The sequence below is a fragment of the Cryptotermes secundus genome, unplaced genomic scaffold, assembly GCF_002891405.2.
Source record: "Cryptotermes secundus unplaced genomic scaffold, Csec_1.0 scaffold117, whole genome shotgun sequence".
In the NCBI taxonomy this organism is placed as follows: Eukaryota; Metazoa; Arthropoda; class Insecta; order Blattodea; family Kalotermitidae; genus Cryptotermes; species Cryptotermes secundus.
The window spans coordinates 3,757,318-3,780,207 of NW_019737981.1; the positions used below are offsets into that span (position 1 = coordinate 3,757,318).

Consider the following 22,890-nt stretch of genomic DNA (forward strand, 5'->3'; position numbering starts at 1 on the left):
TTTTGAGGAGTATGGAACCGCTTAAAATTATAGACATATAATCGTTTGTTTGGCATGTACTGTCTTCGCGCTTGGAAACCGGGGTCGTGGGTTCGAATCCCACTCAGGGCATGGCTGTTTAGTTTGTGTGTGTGCGTTTTTCTCTGTTTATGCACAGGTAGAGGCCTTGCGATAACCTGATCGCCCGCCAAAGGAGTCCTACCGAATGTGTAAGATCTAGAAAAACCGAAGTGAACGGAGAAGTTCATGGAGGAAGGCCTAGGCCCACTGGGCCTGTAGTGCCAAGGAAAAAAATAATCGTTTGTCTTCGTTTTATTAATTGGGCTTGAAGTAAGCGAGTATGTCCCGGAGCTTGGAATTCTGCTGTGAGGTTTGGGGCTGGAAATCTGAACAGAAGGCAATTCCTGCCACCGTAAGTCAAGTCGAGAGGGGTGCAGCCGGTCGGAGTAGATCCTGGAGCTGATGTCTTCAGGATGTGGAAATGCATTACGCAGGATTACGTGACTTTGTTTGCTTTTAACCAATACGAATGCCTACATTCGCTTTAAGGGCGAGAAACTCTCTTCGAATCCGGCCAATTGGCGACAAGATCTTGTGTTAGCCTCGGACTCCACGCTTGGAGGTGCTGCGCCTCTGGTACGAGTCATTTGGGGGGCTTTTTTTTTTCAGCTTCGCCAGTCAACGGACGTGTTTTTCGACGTCGGAAATTCATTATAATAAACTAAATACCAGTAATGACTAAATTGGCGGGCGAGGGAGAAATCGAGCACGTCATTAAGCATCATCGCTTCTGCGAATTAAGTAACTCGCTTCTTAAAATAGTATAAATGGGTGAAATCAAATACATTTACCATATAAGTGAATAATTTTGGCTTGTCGTATGGCGCATGATCGGTGTGTTTCCTCGTTAATGCGACCCTTGAGACAGAGTCAAACCTTTACCAGCTGAGTTACCTATTCTTACACATCCACACCTCGGCTAACGCCACCCAAGCAAGAGGTCGGGTTGACTTGGCAGGTTACAAATGTTTTCCCATTCTTTTCCGTGTTGTCACACTCCAAGTTAAAACATTCGAGAGCAAGCTTCTGAGAGTGGCGGTAGCAAGAGACCGGACCATTACATTATTGGGACCCTCATAATTTGTGTTCATACCAAGGAGATTAGCTGATCGTGTTGATCGTGTGGTGGAATATATGTGTATAAATATTTTGAGCCGGGCTCGGTAGCCCAGCGGTCTAAGGCATGAACTGTCTTCGCTCTCTCGGAAGCCGGGATCGTGGGTTCGAATCTCACACAAGGCATGAATGTTTGGTATGTGTATGTGTTAAGTCTGTGAGTTGTCCTGTGTTTAGGTAGAAGCCTTGCGACGAGCTGATCACTCGTTCAATGGGTCCTGCCGTCTGTAAATGATCATGAAACTGAAAATCCGATGTCAGGGCCCAAGGGGGCTGTAGAGCCAGTGGGGAAAAAAAAAATACAGGAAATTGTGTGTAAATGGGGATATGTTTAAGATATCTGAGTCTGGATTGAACTGGTTCAAGATGTTCATTTATTTGCTTTTTTGAACACTGTTATGGACCTTGGGTTTTTTCTTAAAAGCGGTGTGTTTCTTAACTACGTGACTATCAGATATTCGAGGAAGGAACCCTCTCAATGGAGTTAGTTGGCCTTCATAAAGAATGATTTTCTTTGTGAGTTTTGAGGTCTTGTGAAGTGACAGCTCTCCTGGTATATGGTGCCGTGTAGTCTTGTAGAAGTTTACCTGTTTTCGGAGGAGCATATAGCTTTCGTCTTCAGGGTCGAAGAGTAGGCTTGAGAACAGGCACTCCGCACGCTGCTTGGTTGCTTACTTATTCGGCGTAAGCTGCACCTGAAAATGGAGTCAGTACGTCCTCCCGAAACGTCGTTGGACTTTGCGAGACTACAGGATGATGGCCTGGGTTCGATCTCACGTCAAGTCATGTGAGATTTATGGTGAGCAAAATGAAACTGGAGAAAATTTTCTCCAAGTGCTTCGGTTTCCCCTGCCAATTCTCATTCAACCAACAACTCCATGTTCATTAATCATCCTATCATCAACGGTATATAAACTTAATACCGACAGCGTCGTTCAGTAGCAAACTTAAAAAGAAAAGAGACTACACAGTGTTACATCACAGAAGATGAGTTCATTTATTTTTAGTCCTTTCTTTGAGACTTTCAACGAGCGATATCTGCAGCTTCTTGCTGGAATGTACGGCGGACTGTGAAGAGATTCCGAGTGCTCGCGCCTTTGTCCGGACGTAGGCCCTTTACTGTTTTCCTTTTACCCCCCCCCCGTACACACATTGGCCCGAAGCCAGATAACGTTAGAAAATTCTTTATTACGTTCTTAATTTATTAGAATTGTTCGAAATGAAATTATCCATGTTCAGTGCGCAACTCACAACGCTGTGATACTGTTTTTACAAATTGTGGCTGGCATTTTGAAATCTGAACATTCCCATTAATGTGAGAGAATATTTTAAGTTAACATACTGTCACGTATATGATTGACTATAGACGGCGCTTGGGATGAAGATTGGATTTATTAACCACTTTAACACATGACTGGTGACTACACTTAATTATAGCGCCATCTCTAATCTAATCACTTTACAAATCACTACAGCACCCGCCAAGACTTTTCAGTCTGCTGTGTATTCAGCAGTAATTTCCTGGTAACGGCTTCTAACAGTGGAGATTCTTCAGCTTCCGAGCTCACTCCGTTGCCCGCTGGTTCTCAACACCACCGACATAGATCCCCTTACAACTCTCTCTGAACTCTTGCTCCAATGGTCCTTATAACATCTCGGTAAGGACCTCGTAGAAAACATCGTTCATTGTTGTACTCAAATCGTTTACATGGTAACATGTTTGTTTGCGAAGACATTACTCAGTAACGGCCTCGTATACTTGTTTATTAAGAATCTGTTGCCTAACATAGGATATATTTTGTTGGTTTCGAGGTCGTTATCCAGTAACGCGTCTACACGCTACTGTACTTCCGGGCTACTATGTTTATCCTGCTCGGCATTAATTGTCACTTCCTGCTGTATTTTATTCTAGAATTTCTCCTGTACATATGAGTCTTGGTCTCCAGCTGCGAGGAATCAACGACTGTTGATCCAGACACTGGTTAGAGTGGTTAGCTCGCTAGCTCTCTATGCTTCTTATTCGGGAGGTAGCGGTTTCGATTCTCCATCTGGCGGAATTTTTCTGTTTATTTAGTGGGCGGGCCCACCATAGAGATCTGGAACCAACTACCTCCAGACGCTTTAGGGACTCTATTCTGCAAACCAAGTAATTTTATTAAAAGTGTTTTCGTTTATTGCTAGTGGGGTGGGACTGTACTGCGGCCACTTCTGGCCTATTGTACCAGCCCCAGATGATAGGTGAGGGTGATTGTGGAGCAATTGGTGGAATGAAGATTGGCAGGGGAAACCGAAGTACTCGGAGGAAACCTGCTCCAGCGCCACTTTATCCACCACAAATCCGACTTGACCAGACCCGGGAGCGAACCCGGGCCGCCGCGATGGAAAACCAGCGACCAACCGCTTGAGCTATGGCGCGGCGTAGGAAAAGGGTTAGGAAAGTGATAAATAAGGCGAAGTAGAAATGGGGTGGAAATCAGCAAAATAATGCAGTAAATTGAAGTGAAGTGAAGTGAAGGGAAAATGAGAACATGGCATTGCGCATTCATTAATGTTATTTTATTGTATAGTATGTTTCACTTTTCTACTAATGTTTGTATGCTGTGTTTTGTTTGAACGTGTTTATGTGTATTATTTGTCTCTTGTCTTATTGTAGTAGTGTGTGTGTTGTCTATTCGAGTGTTATTTGTATGTTGTCTTATTGTAGTACCACTGCCACCGGGTGAAAACCCATTTGGAGTTAAATAATAATAATAATAATAATAATAATAATAATAACAGTAATAAAAGAAGGCAACCTGGTATCATAGTGAGCCCGACCAGATTCTTGGCGATGCGTTTTGCAGTGTTCAGGAATTCTGAAATTTTGTTACAACGCAACGCTCCTCCATCATTTCTCGTAACTCTGTGAAAGCAGTATTGCCCCTGTTTCGGTGCCATTCCTAAAATTTAAACTGATACCCCGGTCATAGTGGGCCCGTGGTTTAAGGCATGAATTGTCGTCGCCCGCTGGAACGTTGTGATCTTCGGTTCGAATCCCACTCAAGGCCTGGATGTCCGTGTGTGCGTTTATTCTGGATTTGTGCTGTCCTGTGTGTAGATAGCGCCCTTGCGTCAGGCTGGTCCCTCGTCCAAGGAGTCCTACCGACTGTGTACAGGATCAATGATCTGAAAAAGCGGCCAAGGCCCAACAAAGGGCTGTAGAGTCATACTAATAGTTGAATTCAATTCAGTTACTTATTATTTATGTGCTGAGCCAACAGCCGCAAGGCCAATTACAGACACAGCACAGTGTAGATAAAAGTACGAGTAGTTACATACTGGAGAAACACAACATAAAATCAAAGATTAATTAAAGGTAAGCATTGGAAGAAAAACACATTAATGCATATAAAGAAACAAAGTAATAATAAGGCCGGGCCATAGCTCAGCTATGTGACGTCAGCTGGTCTGTATCTTTGCTTGAACTGACAACTGATGTAAATTTTATCTAATTGTTTTTTCAACGGTATTTATGACCCGTTGTTCCGCCACTGCCGGAATTCTATAAGTACATATAAAAAGGAGTTAGCGCAGAGTTCATGGAATAATTTCGCTTCATTTCCAGTCAACATTCACGTTTCTGGCACATCTACAGTAAAACTTGGTTATAGCAACATCGGTTTCTGCGACACCTTGTCTATTGCATCAAATATTCAATGGTACGAACTAATTCCTCATAAAGCAACTGTTTTTATACCTTGCTTAGTACGACATGCACAAATGCATCAACCTCGTATGTAACGTCATTTTCATTCCTGAATTTCTCTGATATCGTGGGAAAGTTCGATGTGTCTGCCCACCCTCACTTTCTCTACTTGCTGACGTGACTGTCCTGGAAGAATACGACCGCGGGCTGCAAGAGGAGCGTGGGTTTTATGCGAAAACAAGGGTGTGGGGTGGGACTGCGTGAATAGTGCAAGAGGACGCGGCAGGTTGTTAACTGCATTCCTTTCCTAGAATCTCGTCTAACAGGACCTCAGTCCTAACAGAACTTACCCTATAGTGTTCCTGCCTAGACCCAGAGAAGTGCAGTAGCGAAAACATGGCAATGAAAAGGAAAGTTTTAAGCATTGAAGAGAAAGTTAAAGTGATTCGTGAAATATTGTGTGTATTGTCAGTGAAAAGCGCTGTAATATGTCTTTGATATTACACATTTGGGCAATTCCACGTTAATGTTACGTTAGTCTGTACTTAACTACGTATTTCACTAAAAAATGCAACATTTTAACTCGGTTTTTGGTAGATTTTTACGTGACTAACATAAGGCTACTGTGGAAGTGCCCATTTCGGTTACAACGACATTCGTTTATAACGACACTATTTTTAGGTCCCTTTGATGACGTTATAACCAAGTTCTACTGTATCTAAAGCTGCATATACTGCGGCTTCTTAAGAGCCATCTTGTGTTAAATACCCCAACTACTTATCGTATTTAACAAATTCTTTATGTATGTTCTTAGGCGCTATTAAGACTCTTTTTATTCTTATACGAAGAAGATGATATTTTCGATTTGGGGACTCTCCGGAGAGTTCTTAAGGTCACTAAACCATCGCATCCATGAAGACTTGAAACTCTTCCTTTGATTATCGCAGATTAGGCCGTCAGGTGTATTTCTATTCCGAGTAAGCCTGAAAAATATTTTATTTATTTTTTTATTGCTAGTGGGGTTGGACTAAATCTCTTGTACTGCGGCCACTTCTGGCCTATTGTACCAGCCCCAGATGATAGGTGAGGGTGATTGTGGAGCAATTGGTGGAATGAAGATTGGCAGGGGAAACTGAAGTACTCGGAGAAATTCTGCCCCAGCGCCACTTTGTCCACCACAAATCCCACTTGACCAGACCCGCGATCGAAACCGGACCTCCGCGATGGGAAGCCAGCGATTAACCGCTTGAGCTATGGCGCGTCCTTAGACTGAAAAACAAATATGTTCGGGAATTCGGTACGCCTCGTTGGAAAGGGACTGGTTCATTGCAAGTTTCTTTGCATTGTGATGTTCCGGGTGCAACGTCACGTAGTCTTGTGTCTGGTTATTGACATTTCTGAGAAACTTGCTGCCTACACCTTTTCACTGTGTGAAAATTGCGTTTCTCCTTCCTCTTCAGTTATCACGGATTAGGTCCTATGGCCCATTTCATTTCAGATTGAATTCTGAATGGAATCTGTATAGATAATTTGTAGGGCTCCTTTTACAAAGGACCTGTTTATCGCAAGGCCTCTCTCCTTGCACAGGACAGCACAGCACAGATCACCACGGCCTATAGTCATGCCCTAAGTGAGATTTGTAACCCCAATCCCTGTGTTAGGGCTGGGAGACACACAGCGACATCGGTCGTAAGACTTCCGTACGATTCATGTCGCGTCAGGTAGTAGAATATAAAGTGTAGTCTTGGCTTTCATGCGTGACGACATGCGACATCTACCGTACGACATTCGGAGAGCAAAGAAATGTACTTGGTCGCCCTAGTGTGAAAAGGAGGTCGTACAATATTTTTCCGTAAGACCGATGACGTTGTATGTGTTTCTAGCCCCCGATTCAAGGTCGTACGAACCATAACACGGCCACAGTAGAATTGTATCTGAAATCAATGAAAACATTTCCAATAAGGGGTATAAACTCACAAAAAAAATAAACATCCTCAGAAATGCTATGCCTAGTCCAAACTAACTTTCTTCTCTTTGTAGGATTTGAGGTTTTCACGGCGGTGACTATGAAGAAAGCAGTCTTCTGGGATGTGACTCCGTGTAGATGTGGTGTTAACCGGTACAAGCAGTCCATTCTCACGGTCTCTTCACTTGCGGATTTTTTATTTTTCCCTCTACCTTGAAGATGGAGGCGATACGTTCCTCTGAAACGTCGGTTAACACCACATGTACACGGTACCACATCCCAAAAGACTGCTTTTTTCCTCTCTTTGTTTCTATATCCGTAACAGGCTGCGTGAAGCAGAGCCCTTCTTGAGAAACACAGTATTCTGTCAACCGTTAAAAAATCCCCTACTTTTATGACACCCAGATGTTAATTATCTCGTCACTGGATCCAGTCCACACTTTTACACAGTATCTGTAAAGAGAGAACGCTTCAATTCTGTCTTTCTTAAGTCATCTTTTGTCTTTCGATATTTAAACTAAAATTGCCTATGAATTTATCATTTCTTCCTTACGCGTTACATACCATCCTCATCCCTTCTTCCGCGTCTGATCGTCTTAGCAGTATCTGGTGAAGACTGCAAATTGTAACCACTTGTTATGCACATTTCATTATTCCTCCTATCAGTCTATCCATCCATCTATTTATTTATCTGTCTATCTATCCATCTATCTATCTGTCTGTCTCTCTATCCATCCATCCATCCTTCCATCCATCTATCTATTTAGTTATCTGTCTATCTATCCATCTATCTCTTTGTCTGTCTATCTATCCATCTATCTGTCTGTCTATCTATCCATCTATTTGTCTGTCTATCTATCCATCTATCTATCTATCGGTCTGTCTGTTTTCTCTCTATTTGTCCATCCATTCACCTATCCATCCACCCGCCTCTTTCTGTTAGTCTATCCGTCTGTCTCTGTCTGTCTCTCCGTCTGTCCATGTGTCTGTCTTATCCCATCCTATTATATCCTGTCCTCTCCTTTTCGGGAAAATAAACCTGTTATAACATGACGTCACTCTGTGGAAGAGTCCAGTCTATGTTACAGAATTTCTGTCGGTATATCTCCTGTCAGCCTACCCACAATGCATTAGAAAACTTCTTATAAAATGTTCACTTTCGTTTCTAAAGAATTTGCCCAGACCTGCATTACTTATAATACACGATCATTCCGGGTCGATTCCTCCCCCGCGCCCTCTATAATATTGATATAAAGCAGCCATGGCTGTCTCCGCAGTAGTGATGTGTGAACATAAATATAATTTGTTTCGAGCGCGTGAAGGCATGGTGGTAGCCGTGATTGATCTCGAAAGCAGTCCTCACGTACCTTGGTTTGCTTCTGATGCTGATTAATGGCACACTTCAACTGAAATAATAGCCGTGCCCCCAAGGACACGAAACGAATTCTAGTGCCTTTGTGGAGGGCCGAACTGTTGAAAGACCACTCCTGATCGTTGATACACGAGGTGATGATACGATTGGTTAGTCTGCACTTTTATCCGAAGCTCCTCTGAGAACAATTAAGCTTACCCTGGTATTAGGCAGCGATCGTTTTCGGGAGTTCATAACTTATTTCGTGGAACGGAAATACAAAGAGGATTGAAAATTACTAAAATTAAATGAATAAGGAAATTTTAAACAAGGAAATACATGCAAGTTCTCTTTGCACGAAGTGTATAAAATGAAGGCATAATATTGAGGTTATATCTGTCTCAACTTGTGTTTCTGCTGTTTGGTAGTAGCGTTTCACACTGAAAGTTTTAGGGTAAACTGCCTTCAGTTCAAATAGATATAATTTAATCAATAAACTTACATTGTACTGCACATATTTTCTCAAAATCATTCAAATAACTGAGGCGCAATATAGAATTAAGCTTTCATTGAGATCTACAACTTTCATTTGAAACGTTTTCGTTATGATGCATATTTGACAAAATTCAGGGCAACGTTTCTTATGTGCAGTAGTAGTGGCTTTGCAGCATTGTCTTTGAATTTCGAGTAAATGGGCATCCGGTCTCCTCAGGTAAGCGGAATCACAAATAAAATATTCAGAAGAAAGTACTTTTGAACCTGTTCCAGTTCTTCTGCCCTGTCACAGAACATGAGTTCGCTTGTCTTTATTTCAACTTATTTTTTTTACTATGTTCACGTCGAAAAGTGAAATTACCAGCCATCTTTTTCACAACTACGTAGGCGACACTTTTTAATGGGTAGCACGATCGAGGCAGGGGATTACAGTGCCTTCATTCGCCGTGGAAACTGCAAATATTATATAATTTTGCGTGTTTTTTTTTAAAAAAGGTAAACTTATCTATGTAACAGGCAGTGAAAGCCCATAGGATTGTGAGACGTCGAGGCTCCCACATTCGGCTCATAGATGACGGTGAGATTGTCAGCCTTACGCTCCGGCCGCTCTTTAACCTCCAGAAAGATTCTTGGTACTCATTTCTGCTAGCGCCCTAGCCATAGTGTGGCTGGGAGGATTAGGTCAATTTTAAAAATCCAGTGACCTCATCGGGACTCGAACCCGCGACCTTCTGGCTTGTAGTATAGTGCCTCAACCAACTACGCTACCGCGTGCCCCCTGGTCTCTGACCCTATGGGAAGAATATTTAGATCTAAGGAATGAAAGCATCAGGAGGCTTAAACGAAAGCACAATGAAAATTCTTGTGTAGCGCTTTCTCTTCCTAGAAACTGTCAAGCTCCGGTTTAATCTCAAGGTTGAAACGTACAATATATTGGCTACTTTTAACAAGTTTGCCGATATGCGCATCGGCCGACAAAGGGCACCGGCTTTATCATTTACGATGTTAACACCTTTTAGTGTAAGGTCCTGAAATAGTGTGTGATAATAGATCTTCGAAATATACAACGTTTAAGAATTTTTTTACAGAATTAGGATTTGTGTTGCAAGTAACGTAATTATATTGAATCTCACACACTCACTCACGGAGCTGAGCCCTTCTTGAGAAGCTGCCAATTGTGCAGCTAACTAAAGAACTTCCCAGCATTTTATGGAACCCGAAGGTTCATTACCGTGCTCACAAGAGCCCACCACTGGTCCCTATCCTGAGCCAGATCAATCCAATCCATCCCATCCCATCCTATCTCTCTAAGATCCATTTTAATGTTGTCCACCCGGTTACGCCATTGTCTTCCCATTGGTTTCTTTCCATCTGACTTTTCCACCAATATCCTATATACATTCCTCATCTCCCCATTCGTGCTACATGCCCTGCCCTCCTCATCGTCCTTCACTTGATCATTCTAATTATACTTGGAGAAGAGTACAAGTTATGAAGCTCCTCATTATGAAGTTTTCTCCAACCTCCTGTCACTTCATCTCTCTTTGGTCCAGATATTGTCCTCAACACCCTGTTCTCAAACACCCTCAGTCTATGTTCATCCGTTAATGTCAGAGACCAAGTTTCACACCCATACAGAACAACAGGCAAAATTATAGTTCTGTATATTGAAATATTATATTGAACCTATTTGGATCAAAATGAAATTCAGCCAACTTTTAATGTAGACTTCAAACATAAAGTATAATCTAAAACCTTGAAGTAATTTCGGAATTCTGACGAACTAACAGTGGGGTATGATGTCACAACTTATGAACGTTCGTATTCAGAAGAACTTTCAAAGAAAAAGCAGGATATCCAGTTTCCTTAAAATGCTTCTTTCGGCATAGAGTTACTGTTCAAACATATGGCCTCTATGTGCGTCATTTCTGAACTCTACTCGCTGAAGATGTGAACGGCAAATAAACTAACACATATACTGTATTCCAATTGACATTGTACTTTATTACAACGTGAACAAGGAACTTTCTGCATTAACTTTATTTGCATGCAGCTCTCCTGGATGTGACGAACCGGTTGTGCGGCTGTAGTTACATACTAGATGTAACGGTAATTTTTCGTTACAAATCATAAAATATGTATTCTTGTGCTGTTTTCGATTGTTATATACTATTTGTCGGCGAAATCGCAAGTTTTCTTGAATATTTTAGTTCAAAAATATATGAATGATTTCAAAATTACTGCGTAATTTTCTCTATTCCAGCAATCACCATTGGAGTACGAATACTTGGACCAGCTCTGGGGTTCATACTGGGTTCACTGTGCACAAGGCTGTACGCTGACCTAACAGTTGACCCCAAAATCACACCCACAGACCCTCGGTGGGTCGGAGCTTGGTGGCTAGGTAAGTGTGTAATGTAAGCCTAGCTTTCTTCTTCTGCACATGTTTTTCTGTGAACCCCAAAATTAAAAACGAAAATGTAGTAACAAAGAATACAATGGTTTTTGTACAGTACACAAAGCAGAAACTGCTTGTCTATATGCCTTTTGCTGTCTATCTACATGACGCACCAATCTGTCTGTATCTAAGTGGCTAACTAAGTTGTGTTCTTGATGTGGTCCGTAGCCCTATTTATCTTATCAAGAAACTCATATATTCTTCCCCAGTGTATACTGGGAATTGTTTCTCGGAGGGTAAATTGGCTGGAGCATGAAGGAGATAATATATCTGCACCCAGTGTTAAGGTAAAGAGTGGTTAGGAATTTACGTCCACGCCGTCTCTTCGACATCATGCCAAGCTGAACATGATTACCACTGCAAGAGCTGAGGTCTTCACGGCGGTGACTATGAAGAATACAGCCTACTGAAATATGACGCCGTGTAGATCTTGCGTGAACCGACGTTTCAGAGGAACGTATCGCCTCCATCTTCAAGGTAGAAAAAGTGCAGACTGCAGCCATCTGTTCAAGCTGGTTCCTCGCTCGCGGATTTTTCTACCCTGAATATGGAGGCGATACGTTCCTCCTAAACGTCGGTTAACACCACTTCTATATGGTGCCACATCCCAGAAGACTGTTTTCTTCATACTCAAAGCCNCGCTAAGCTATATAGCTATTTAGTCCTCCGAATTTTCTTCTGCGGAATCATATGATAGAGCGTTTATAATATTTCTGAAAGACGTGCAAGATTTGTGTTTCGAAGTAGGAGAACACCAAGTGACAAAATTTTAAAACATTTATCTGTATTCGGTCCAGTGTTGCAAATAATTAGGCCTACAAAAGAGAATTGCAGTTCGAGCATCTGTGATATGTCACGTAGGAGGGTTTCCTCCCCCCCCCCAGGTATGATCCATGCCAGATTCGTTTCAACGTGTGTCTTAACATCTGGAGAGAATCAGTAGCAGTTTAAGATATCGTGTCCGAATGAATTATTAACTTGGTGGGAAAGGCGCATGCCCTACCGAAGTCAATCCAGTTCCCAGACAAATTTCTCGCGTCTTAACATGCATACAAGTGTACGCGCGTTTCATGTCGTTACTACATCTACCTCCCCACAAGCATTGCTATTATTACTATTATCACCACGAATCCTAATGTTTCCTACTGGTACTATTGGTTACCATGGTTACCGCGCTTCCGTAATAGGGTTAGAGTGGCTTCCGCCTCACCCCCCAAAGGTGTCACCACCTTGTCGTGATGGTGAAGCTTGCGTGACTCTGTGACCTGGAGAGCTATGCCGGCGGTAGTTTAACAACCGGTAGGGTCACACATGCCAGAAAGGTCAAAGGGTAGAGTCCAGACTAAGAGAGATACCCTGGTCCTCCATGTTGGGGGTTGGCCATGAGGCTAACAACCTCATCCTGTAAAAAAGTAGTGTTCAGAAACCTAACAACCAGCCTCGGGTCATCATGCGTGGGTCCATTCCTATGGCAACACGCATTGGTTGTGGAGACTGGTTGTAGAGGAGGCCAAGGCTCACCCAGGGCTGTACGGTGACCTGGCCCTCCAGGTTGTGGGAGTTTCGAATCTGAGACAGTAAAATGTGGTCATGAGTCCCACGGGACTCGGACCTATGAATGACTGCGCTGGCAAGGACCAGCAGTAATTGTAAACGACAGACCCATCCTCTTGTCACACAGGATGTTACATAAGGACTATAGCCGCAAGTGTTCGGTTGGAAAATAAAAAACAAATCTGGTCATGTGTTTCAGAAGGCTTGTCGCCAAGACGATCTATTGGCAGTAAACCGGCAGTCGTAAAGTAACTCTGACTCCAGCTGCTCTCATAAACTGATAACTTGAAGATATGTGTACATTCTCTCCCTGCACATTGTGCAAAGAATGTACAACAATACAAATTTCCCTTCTAGTATCTTGGAAATGTGTGCAGTCAGTGCGAATAATTGATCTCTTCTTAACAGTATTTTAAACAGTTCTCCCTTGGATCTGTCCGTCCCCTGATCTCTTCTATATAGCCCCACCCGGCCTACCAAGGAATAAAAACAGTCCCCAATTACAGGCCTGTATGAGTTTAAAGGAACATTCACTCTTCCCACAAGTAGGCCTAACACAAGTAACCCCTTCTATGCCGAATATTGTTTAAGTTTTTTTGCGTGTTAATTTCTATTATAATTTCCATATAGAAGTTTAAAAGAATACCGTAACTGGGATATTTGCGTTCCAAAAGCATATAGATATAAATCTATCTTCTGTCCTAAAATTTGATGTGGCGGTGGGCATACTACATTACTGATGTGTGTATATTCCGCCAGGACTGGTGATGGTGTCGGCCCTGTTGTTTTTGGCATCCCTCGCGATGTTCTCGTTTCCAAAGAGGCTCAGTACTTGCAGACCCACACCGAGATCTCTGCGGAGGGAGAAGAAAAATCCCAGTCTCAGAGGTAAGATATACCGTAAAGTCAGTGAACTGGGTTTCACTCTAATATCAAGTATTACTCGTAGTAAGAACTTTAAAATAGTTAGGTTCCAGAGCTAGCACAAAGAAGCCTTTAAACTTCAAAGGCATTAAAAAGCTAATGTCTATAATTTATATATAACGGCTTATAAAACGCTAGACTTGCTCTACAGCTAAACAACACATGGGTTTTAATGTCTACTGGCTAAATAGTGGTTCATTTTTAGGCTTTTCTTAACCCAAATTTCTTATTTCTTATGTCACACATAAAATAGGAATTTCTTTCATCTCACCAGTTTATGGATTGTGGCTTAGTTAACGACGCTGTCAGCTGATCAGTTTAAATAATCAGATGATTAATGAATAATGAATTGGAAAGGATGTGGAAGGAAGCAGTGATGGCCTAATTTGAGGAACTATTTTGCACTTTGCTTGAAGGGACTGATGAAAACCACGAACTTCCTCATCCAAAAGTCAGGATGGTCGATGTATCGGCCGAGATTCGAACCAGACATCTTTAGTTGTCTCTGTTTTACCATGTCCTATGTGGTTGATAGGCAGCTACGTACATTATGCACCTCGTGAAGAAGTTGACGGATCTGAAACTTTGGAAACTTCTGTGTTCGGCGCTGGGAGTACATTTTCGTTAAACTGTAACAAATAAAGAATCCCATCACTTAAATAAAATCTATTTTCAGAAAAATCCTGGTGAAGAACAAAAACTTTCACAAATTCTTAGTATATATGTAATGGCTGCAAGGGGCAAGGGGCAAGCGGTAGCGTAGTTGGTTGAGGTACTGTACTAAAAGCCGGAAGGTTGCGGGTTCGAGTCCCGATGAGGCCGTTGGATTTTTCAGTTTACCTGATCCTTCCAGCCGCGCTATGACCCTGGAGTCGACTCATCCACTAACATAAATAAGTACCAGGAATCTTCCTGGGGGGTAAAGGGAGGCCGGCGCGTAAGGCTGACAACCTCACCGCCATCTGTGAGCCGATCTTCTAGAAAATGTGGTAGCATCGACCTCTCACAACCCTACGGGCCTTCACGGCCTGTTACAGGGATTGTCTTACCTTTTTTATGTAGTGGTTGTAAATACTTTGATATTAGAATANGATTGAGGCTAGATTGAGCTAGTTTCCGAAACGTCGTGTTTTTATTTGTTATCTTAAAAACCAGGACGATGGATAAAGTCCAAAAACCCAACATATCAGTGTGTTATACACCATCGTCAGAATCCTATAGTAACTACTTCTTTAATAAACATTACCAGTGATAACGTGGCATTTTAATCATTTAGCTTGATAGCTTCGCACATGAACCTTAGTGCATTTCATGGAAAAATCACTGAACTATCCAAAATTTCGCGTTCTGAAAATGGAACATAATAGAACTCATAAATTTATTTATTAAAATCCCTCACAACACAACAACAAAATACTGTTAAACATCAACTATTTTGTCGTTGTGTTGTGACAGATTTTAATAAAGAAATGTATATATTTAACACAACAGGCTGCAACCATTGAAAAATAACAGCACACATTTCTTTATGTTATTTACCACCGTTGTGTCGCATAATGACAAGTCTTGTAAATATGTATGGTTGCCTAGCGACAAAATTGTCGATCGATCGTTTTGTACATTATGATCTGTTAGCAGCAACCAGGAGGGTACGACAGGATGCGAGGTTGAGACCGGATGATTTTGTGTTGTAGGTAACCACGTTTGCAACTTTCCAACTATTAACAATCTTTCATTTGTGGGATGGGAAATATAATTCGGAGCAATATCGAACTGGACCATTCCAATTTTAATATTCAGTCCCCTGTTCAATGGATTTATAATGGAGGACCAATGACTTGGCCTCAATGATACTCGCCTCTATCCAGCGACTAGGTGAGGAAAGCATAGAGGTAGTCTGTACTTCTGCACACCTTGGACGCCTTCATGACGTTGTGCAGAGGCAAGGAGCAGCTATGTTACACTTACACAATTTGCATTATAACGAAAATTTAATTTCAGAACAAACACATCTTCAGTTTTAATATGGAATTTATGTATTTGTTGGCACAGTGTTTCATATATGAATAAGAGAAATTCATTCATCCCTCCGCACCGAAGCAAATAACCCGTTAGCTATCACCATTTGTTTTCCCTGTTTTACGTGAATAATCAGTACGAATTAAATGGTTGTGTATCGTTGAATACATTACAATATTATTACGTAGTTGGTTGAAGAACACCTCCAGGGAGGCTTACTCGGATCTTATTTATATCTCGACGATGATTTTATAACAGAATTTAATTCCTTTGAATTTACCATTTACATATTGTGGCGTGCGCCCGGAAACGCAATACCAGGGGTCCGTTGCCTAGGAATACCTTAAGCAACAAACGCGTTTCCCCGGAGGTGAAAGGACAACAAAAGGTTCGTTGCAAAACAGCGGTCGAGACCAAAGGCTCCTACATGGTGCCCTCTATTCCGTCCGAGACCAGGTTATAAAAGTCCAGCTTCGTCGAGGCCAGTCAGGTTTTAAGTTTTTGAGTTCTTAGTGTAGCTCCGACGAGAGCAGAGGCAAGCTCGCATCCGACAAAGGGAACAGAAGACTTCACCGAAATTTGCGGTGCAAGAAGTAACTGTAGTGTTGTAAGAAACGTCTGAGGACGTTATAAGTGGGTGATAATCGTACTTGGAAGTGTAAAAGTGAGTGTCCAGTAAATATTCGCTGAAATCCGGAAACCCACGTGAATTATTCTCGTGTTACCTAGGAAACACGCGGCAATATAATACCACGTCCGTACACTTTCATGATTTTCCACCAGGGGCAGCACATTCTATTAAGACTGCTAAACTCTGGGACTTCAAGTACAATGATGTTTGCTATGTGGTCAGATAATTATATGCATTCAAAACTAGAGAGTCTTTTTAAAAGGATATTGTAAGTAAATAAATGATCGGCTATGTGCCGGACGACTGCGGTCTGATTCTTGAAATGTGTATGGATTTCTCTGTTTTGATTGTGGCCAGACTTTTACCTCCACCAACAGGTTTGATAGTTTTATTCAGTCCCACCAGGTTAAGTGCCTGGAAATAGGCCACAGAATGCTTGTCCATCATGATGCTAAGTAACCTCTGTGATTGATACAACCCAGCTAGTCTGCTAGCCTCAGCTCTTAAGGGGTGTAATGCCAGCATAGTACTTGCAAATAGACCACAGAATACAGATCCATTGTCTTGTATGACGCCAAAATCCTCCGTAATTATGTGGTTTCATTAACCTTCGATCCTCAGTGGTTACTAATGTCTTTAAGGGAGCACATAACACAGATCCATCATCACATCTGATACTACGTTGCTTCAATGATTGATGCAGCCCCCTTAAACAAACCATAAGTATCAGTCCTGTCAGGTTAATGCCAAGAAGACTTAAAATAGGCCACGGCCTCATCTCTTCAAATTTTCATGTGTCTGATGGGTTCCAAATTGGATGATTGCATAATTGATTATTGATTATTCCGCGACTATTCCTTGCAGCGGGAACATATGCTTAGCGAGCCGTTGGCTAGCATTGGACTTCCGCTCTGGCTCCATTATTCCGGCTTTCAAGGAGTCATGTCACGATAAATTAAATTCACCATACATGTTGATAATCTTATCTCTTTTGGGGATAAATATTTACAGTTTCTTTATTGCTAGTGGGGTGGGACTAAGTCCCTTGTACTGCGGCCACTTCTGGCCTATTGTACCAGTCCCAGATGATAGGTGAGGGTGATTGTGGAGCAATTGGTGGAATGAAGATTGGCAGGGGAAACCGAAGTACTCGGAGAAAACCTGCCCAGCGCCACTTTGTCCACCACAAATCCCACTTGACCAGACTAGGGATCGAACCCGGGCCGCCGCGGTGTAAAGCCAGGAGCTAACCGCTTGAGCTATGGCGTGGCCAATATTTACAGTTAATAGACTGTCTTTAAACCTTGAAATGACCTAGTATAAAGCCCCTTGTGCGTTTAAATCATTGAGTTCGTTTGAACTCTGCGGCTCTCGGTTGGGCAGACAGGTGGGTATGCAAATGAGTTTAATTAGGACAGGCAGACTGATACAACACTTCAAGCTGTCTTCGCCCGAGCAATGTATACGCACGCTAACCGAAAAATCACTTTGCGTGACAAGGCAGGGAGAGGTTGGCAAATTGTTAAAAATCAGGGCAACCACTTTCTTTTACTACACCGGCCTCGAGCCACCTGGACATTTCGCCTAAATGTAATAAGGCGTGGTGTGACTCAGCTGTGGTGATCCGTGGCCCATGTATGGCTCGATGTATTTATGTAGAGTGAAGGAGGAAAATTTCTGGCAATAGTTTATATTACTGACTTTCGATTCTCGATTGTAGCAGGATTTTTCTTCCTCCTTCCGTCAATTCCAGTTCTGGAGCACACCCTACCTTCTATGTAATGGCTCCAAAGATAACGCGGCCAGAGCGTCAAGCTAACTTCTTGTCTCAATCTAATGCAAACATTAAAACTGCATAAATTTTCGTTCCACACCTCTGTATAGTCTTCAAACCTTGGTTCTTCGACACAGGGACTACTTTACAACAGCGGAACGTGACTAAAAATGAAAATTAATTAAACAACTGTGTTTTACTCGGAAACGAAATGTAAAAGTAGAATTAGTTGAAAACTGTGGGCTGAGATGAGTGTTTTCTCTTCGTTAATTATGTTCGTCCTTCCCGGAATTCATCCGCTACAAATGGCAACGTACTAATCCCGACCGGCTGCAAACTGGACTATTAGAGAAAGTATGAAATAGACAAAGAAATAAGAAGTAAAAATTCTGGATATGAGTCGAACGTGTAGCACTCACAGGACAGATGAGGTGCTCACATGTCTGGGGTCTGAGAAACTGCGTGGGTGTTGAGGAAGTGAGGCGGAAGATTGTCCGCTGGATTCACATGTCTCAGGGTAGGGCCCAGCTTCGGCGTCTTTTGGGGGTTGTAATGAACATCCACTTACATTAGAAGGCGGGGATTTTTTGAACAGCTGAAGGATATTAGTTTCTGAAGAGTAGTTGTGTTCAGGGAGTTATAAATAAAACTGATGAACGAATAACCCAGCGACCGCCGCTTGTCGGCGAAGTTACTGCCAACTTTAGCGGATAGAGAGTGTCACGTGGTCAGCGCAACGAATTCCCACGCCCGTTAATCTCGGTTTTCTAGACCGGAGCCGCTATTTCCTTGAAATAACTCCTCAATTATCCTCACGAGGCTGAATGGACCCCGTTCCAGACCCACTACTTCTCATAAAATCTGGTAGCGCAGAGAATCGAACCCGGACCTCTGGATCTGTAGCCAGGAACTCTGACCACTAGACCACAGAGGCGGTCCTTCCCTTATAAACAGGTTTCACTATATATGTTATCTGAATTATATTTACTTTTGTATGTCTTACCGTCGCCACAAGGCTCCATTGGCATACTGAGCAGTCATACCGACCCCCTAAATAATTTAATACGTAAAGGTAATTGACTGGATTGGATTGCCTTTAGCCTACTTCCCTGTCATAGGGAGAAAAATGTTGTTATGAGACGAGCTTTATATCTGCATGTGCGTTGTATGTATGTGTCCCCCATATCAACTTTTGTGTAAGTTGACGGAGTTTTACGAAATTCGCGGCAACCAGAACATTATGCTTTATAATTTCATGCACTCGTTAATAATAAAATAAGAGATTCACGAACCTCTGAGGTGGAAATATATATTCGAAGAATATGCGTTTATTAATGTAATTTTTTTTTTGTAAAGTATGGATTAAAACATGGCTGCCGTTCGAGTAATTTCTTTGGCTTTGTTTTGACGGAGAAAATAAATAATCAGCAGGGCGAGCCATATGAAATTTATTATGGAGTTAGATCGTTAGCATACCTACATATCATGCATGAAACATTGTAAGAGAACAACTACGAACGTAACTGTGCAGAAATTTGAAGCTGCATATGTTCGACAAATGTTATACAGACAGAACGTCTACTTACGTAACGTTTCTTCACAAAAAAATATCATTAAAAATAAAAATAGAATAATTTGTTTGTGGGTCTAGAAGTGTACGCAATAGGAAAGGAGTTGTACTGAGAACCCCCTGCTGTGTTTTCGCCTCGCACAATTCAGTTGATAGTAGGGAAGTATTTTACAGCACAAGCGAAACATGAAACTGGTCCCACACAACAGACAATTGAAAGTCATTGTCGTGTGACAGCTAAATAACAACCTGTCTTGCTTGCGGTGACGGCTCCAGTCATGCAGAACGCCCAAAAATAGTTAGCCCCCGGCTCCCAACGAAGAAGAGCGTGTACGGTTGCTATCAAATTTCGGGGTAGGGCTTTGTAAGTAGGAAAATATGGAAAGGCGTACTTAGGAATCCACGTAATGAATTCTTTTCGGTTTGCTTTTGTGTTTATTTGATTTTCGGAGTAATGTCCCATTTCTGTCTCTCGTGTCCTTCCGTCCTGTCAACCTGATAATTGATACAAAACCATATTAGATATGGGGGAACTGCCCACATTCGATCAAGTGCTAGCTAATCACAGGCTAGGTACCATCCGCTGCTAAGCAACGGCTGGGTATTTTAAAAAACTTTCAGTTTAGATCTTCAGTAATGTTGTAGCCGAAATACAGAATGTGTCATCATTAAATTTCGTACTTTACATAACTATTTTTGGCATTCGAATAATTAGAAATTTCGTAAGAAAACGCACACTGAAAATATTCCTTAAAAAGTTGGAGAATATCAATTCCTTTCATCACATTCCGACAATCTGACGTCCCAAGAGTATTTTGTTTGTGTCGCCTAGTGATTGTAGAGGTCCATTTGATGCATATCAATGTGTTCATGTCTACACAACCTGGCAGTCCTCCGACGCAGACAAACACTAATTTTGGGTCAGCTCGAAGGATTGTGAGCTTGGGAAAGTACCTTGCTTACCGATTTAACATGGGAAGTGTATATTCATTTCCTGAAATAGTGGACATGGCATTTTGTTCTAGGGGATGTAGCTGAAATGCTAGAACTGCCTTTAAAAGATACAGAGATAAAACCATAATCGGATAGTGTCAGTTCGTCATGCTTTAATTTCTATTGACCACGGGCTTAAAGAGACGAATTCGCCGGAAGACAGCCTATCATAAGTACCAGAAGTTTTACAGATCGGGCAGGTACAGTATCTCCCATGCTTCTGTATACCGTAGGTTGAGAGATAGCCTTTAATGTCGCTATCGCATTGAGTCACACCTCCAAGACGTGCATTATATTAGTGGATCTTGCGACGGTTGGAGGAAGACCCTGCATTTACAGCAAAGGTTTTATGTACTGACGAATCGTGCTTTGCCACGACTGGGATCACCACCATTCACTAGCATGTATGTCCAGTTGAAACCCGTATGCCATTCGATCTCATTATCTTCGGCGACAGTTTTCCGTCAGTCTGTGGGCTAGAAGTTTAGATGACTGCCTGATAGGCTCTCATGTTTTACTGTCACAAATTTGTGGCTCCGATTTTCTTAATTTTCCTTGAATACATTTTTATGTGGACTATCGGAAGATGTATCCTTCAATACATGACTTCGCGTGCGGTTTCGACTTCATAGCCCTCCACCACGATGCAGGCGTGGAGTGCGTAAATGACTGTCAGAAAATCATTCCGGACTCTGGATTGGTCGCGAACATGAAGCTTCAGTTCCCTGGCCTGCACGCTCACCTGAGTTGAATCCTCTCGATTTTGTAAACCAAAGTCTATGCCTATACAGTCTGCAGTACAGAGGAACTGTGGCGTCGAATTCAGCAATTTAAACATAGAATAAACAGTACATCCGGAATCTTCGAACGCTTGCGAGTTTCTTTTTCGCAGAGCTGAGTTGCGTGTCATTGAACATGAGAGGCCATTTCGAGCACCTCTTGTAAGAATGTACTTAAAGATATTATTTTTAGCTGTTTTGTCTGCTTTTTCATTATACACAACCCGGTAAAATTCGGAAGTATTTAAGGTATGGTCACGGAACTTGAAATTAAAATACGCGTAGCATATTTTGACAGAATAACCCATTACTAAGCAACGGCTTGTTGAACACTGCCTGAAATTCAGAATAGAAGCGGAAGTCATTTTCCTAGGCAACGGTTTGCTAGAACCTGTTTCCGTGGCTACAGATATGAGCAAAGACATTCACGATTCACTAGACAACAAACAGAATAACAGACGACAATTAACTGTTCGACGTGGTGACTTATATTTGTGCCGCGTGGCATTTATAAAAGGAAGATAATTCGTGCATTCAATTCACTAACCCACGTGGAGGCGGGATCGAATACCTCCACCGTAGCCTTGCGAGACGTAGGAAGCGAAGAAAAGGGAAGTCTCGAATCTGAGACAGTAAAATATGGTCTTGAGTCCCACGGGACTTGGACCCGAGAATGACTGTGCTGGCGAACACCAACAGCAATTGTAAACGACAGACTCGTTCTCTCATCAGAGAGAGCGCCCCATATCAACAAACCTGCAACAGTCTGACAGTAGCCCCAGATGGATGCTTTATTCCAACACAGACTGGCCGACTGACCGTCGGTCGTAACATCAGACTCAGACTCNATACCTCCACCGTAGCCTTGCGAGACGTAGGAAGCGAAGAAAAGGGAAGTCTCGAATCTGAGACAGTAAAATATGGTCTTGAGTCCCACGGGACTTGGACCCGAGAATGACTGTGCTGGCGAACACCAACAGCAATTGTAAACGACAGACTCGTTCTCTCATCAGAGAGAGCGCCCCATATCAACAAACCTGCAACAGTCTGACAGTAGCCCCAGATGGATGCTTTATTCCAACACAGACTGGCCGACTGACCGTCGGTCGTAACATCAGACTCAGACTCATCAATGAAGTCAGAGATTCGTCAGACAGACGTCATTCAGAAGGAGTTCGACGTGTGAGCTGCTATAATTGGTTGTAATTGTAAAGAAGTGCCAATAAACCCGNTGGACCCGAGAATGACTGCGCTGGCGAACACCAACAGCAATTGTAAACGACAGACTCGTTCTCTCATCAGAGAGAGCGCCCCATATCAACAAACCTGCAACAGTCTGACAGTAGCCCCAGATGGATGCTTTATTCCAACACAGACTGGCCGACTGACCGTCGGTCGTAACATCAGACTCAGACTCATCAATGAAGTCAGAGATTCGTCAGACAGACGTCATTCAGAAGGAGTTCGACGTGTGAGCTGCTATAATTGGTTGTAATTGTAAAGAAGTGCCAATAA

The 22,890-nt window shown here is 42.4% G+C and overlaps 1 protein-coding gene across 4 annotated transcripts in view; it reads left to right on the top strand.

Moving 5' to 3' along the window:
- Positions 1 to 22,890, top strand: part of LOC111870568 (solute carrier organic anion transporter family member 74D) — a 261,138-nt gene that overhangs the window by 219,300 nt on the left and 18,948 nt on the right. For all 4 annotated transcript variants that reach the window (XM_023862954.2, XM_033753895.1, XM_023862955.2 and 1 more), the window contains 2 exons: positions 10,937 to 11,077; positions 13,445 to 13,573. In XM_023862954.2, coding sequence (XP_023718722.1) covers positions 10,937 to 11,077; positions 13,445 to 13,573 — 270 coding nt within the window. The remainder of the gene's footprint in view (positions 1 to 10,936; positions 11,078 to 13,444; positions 13,574 to 22,890) is intronic.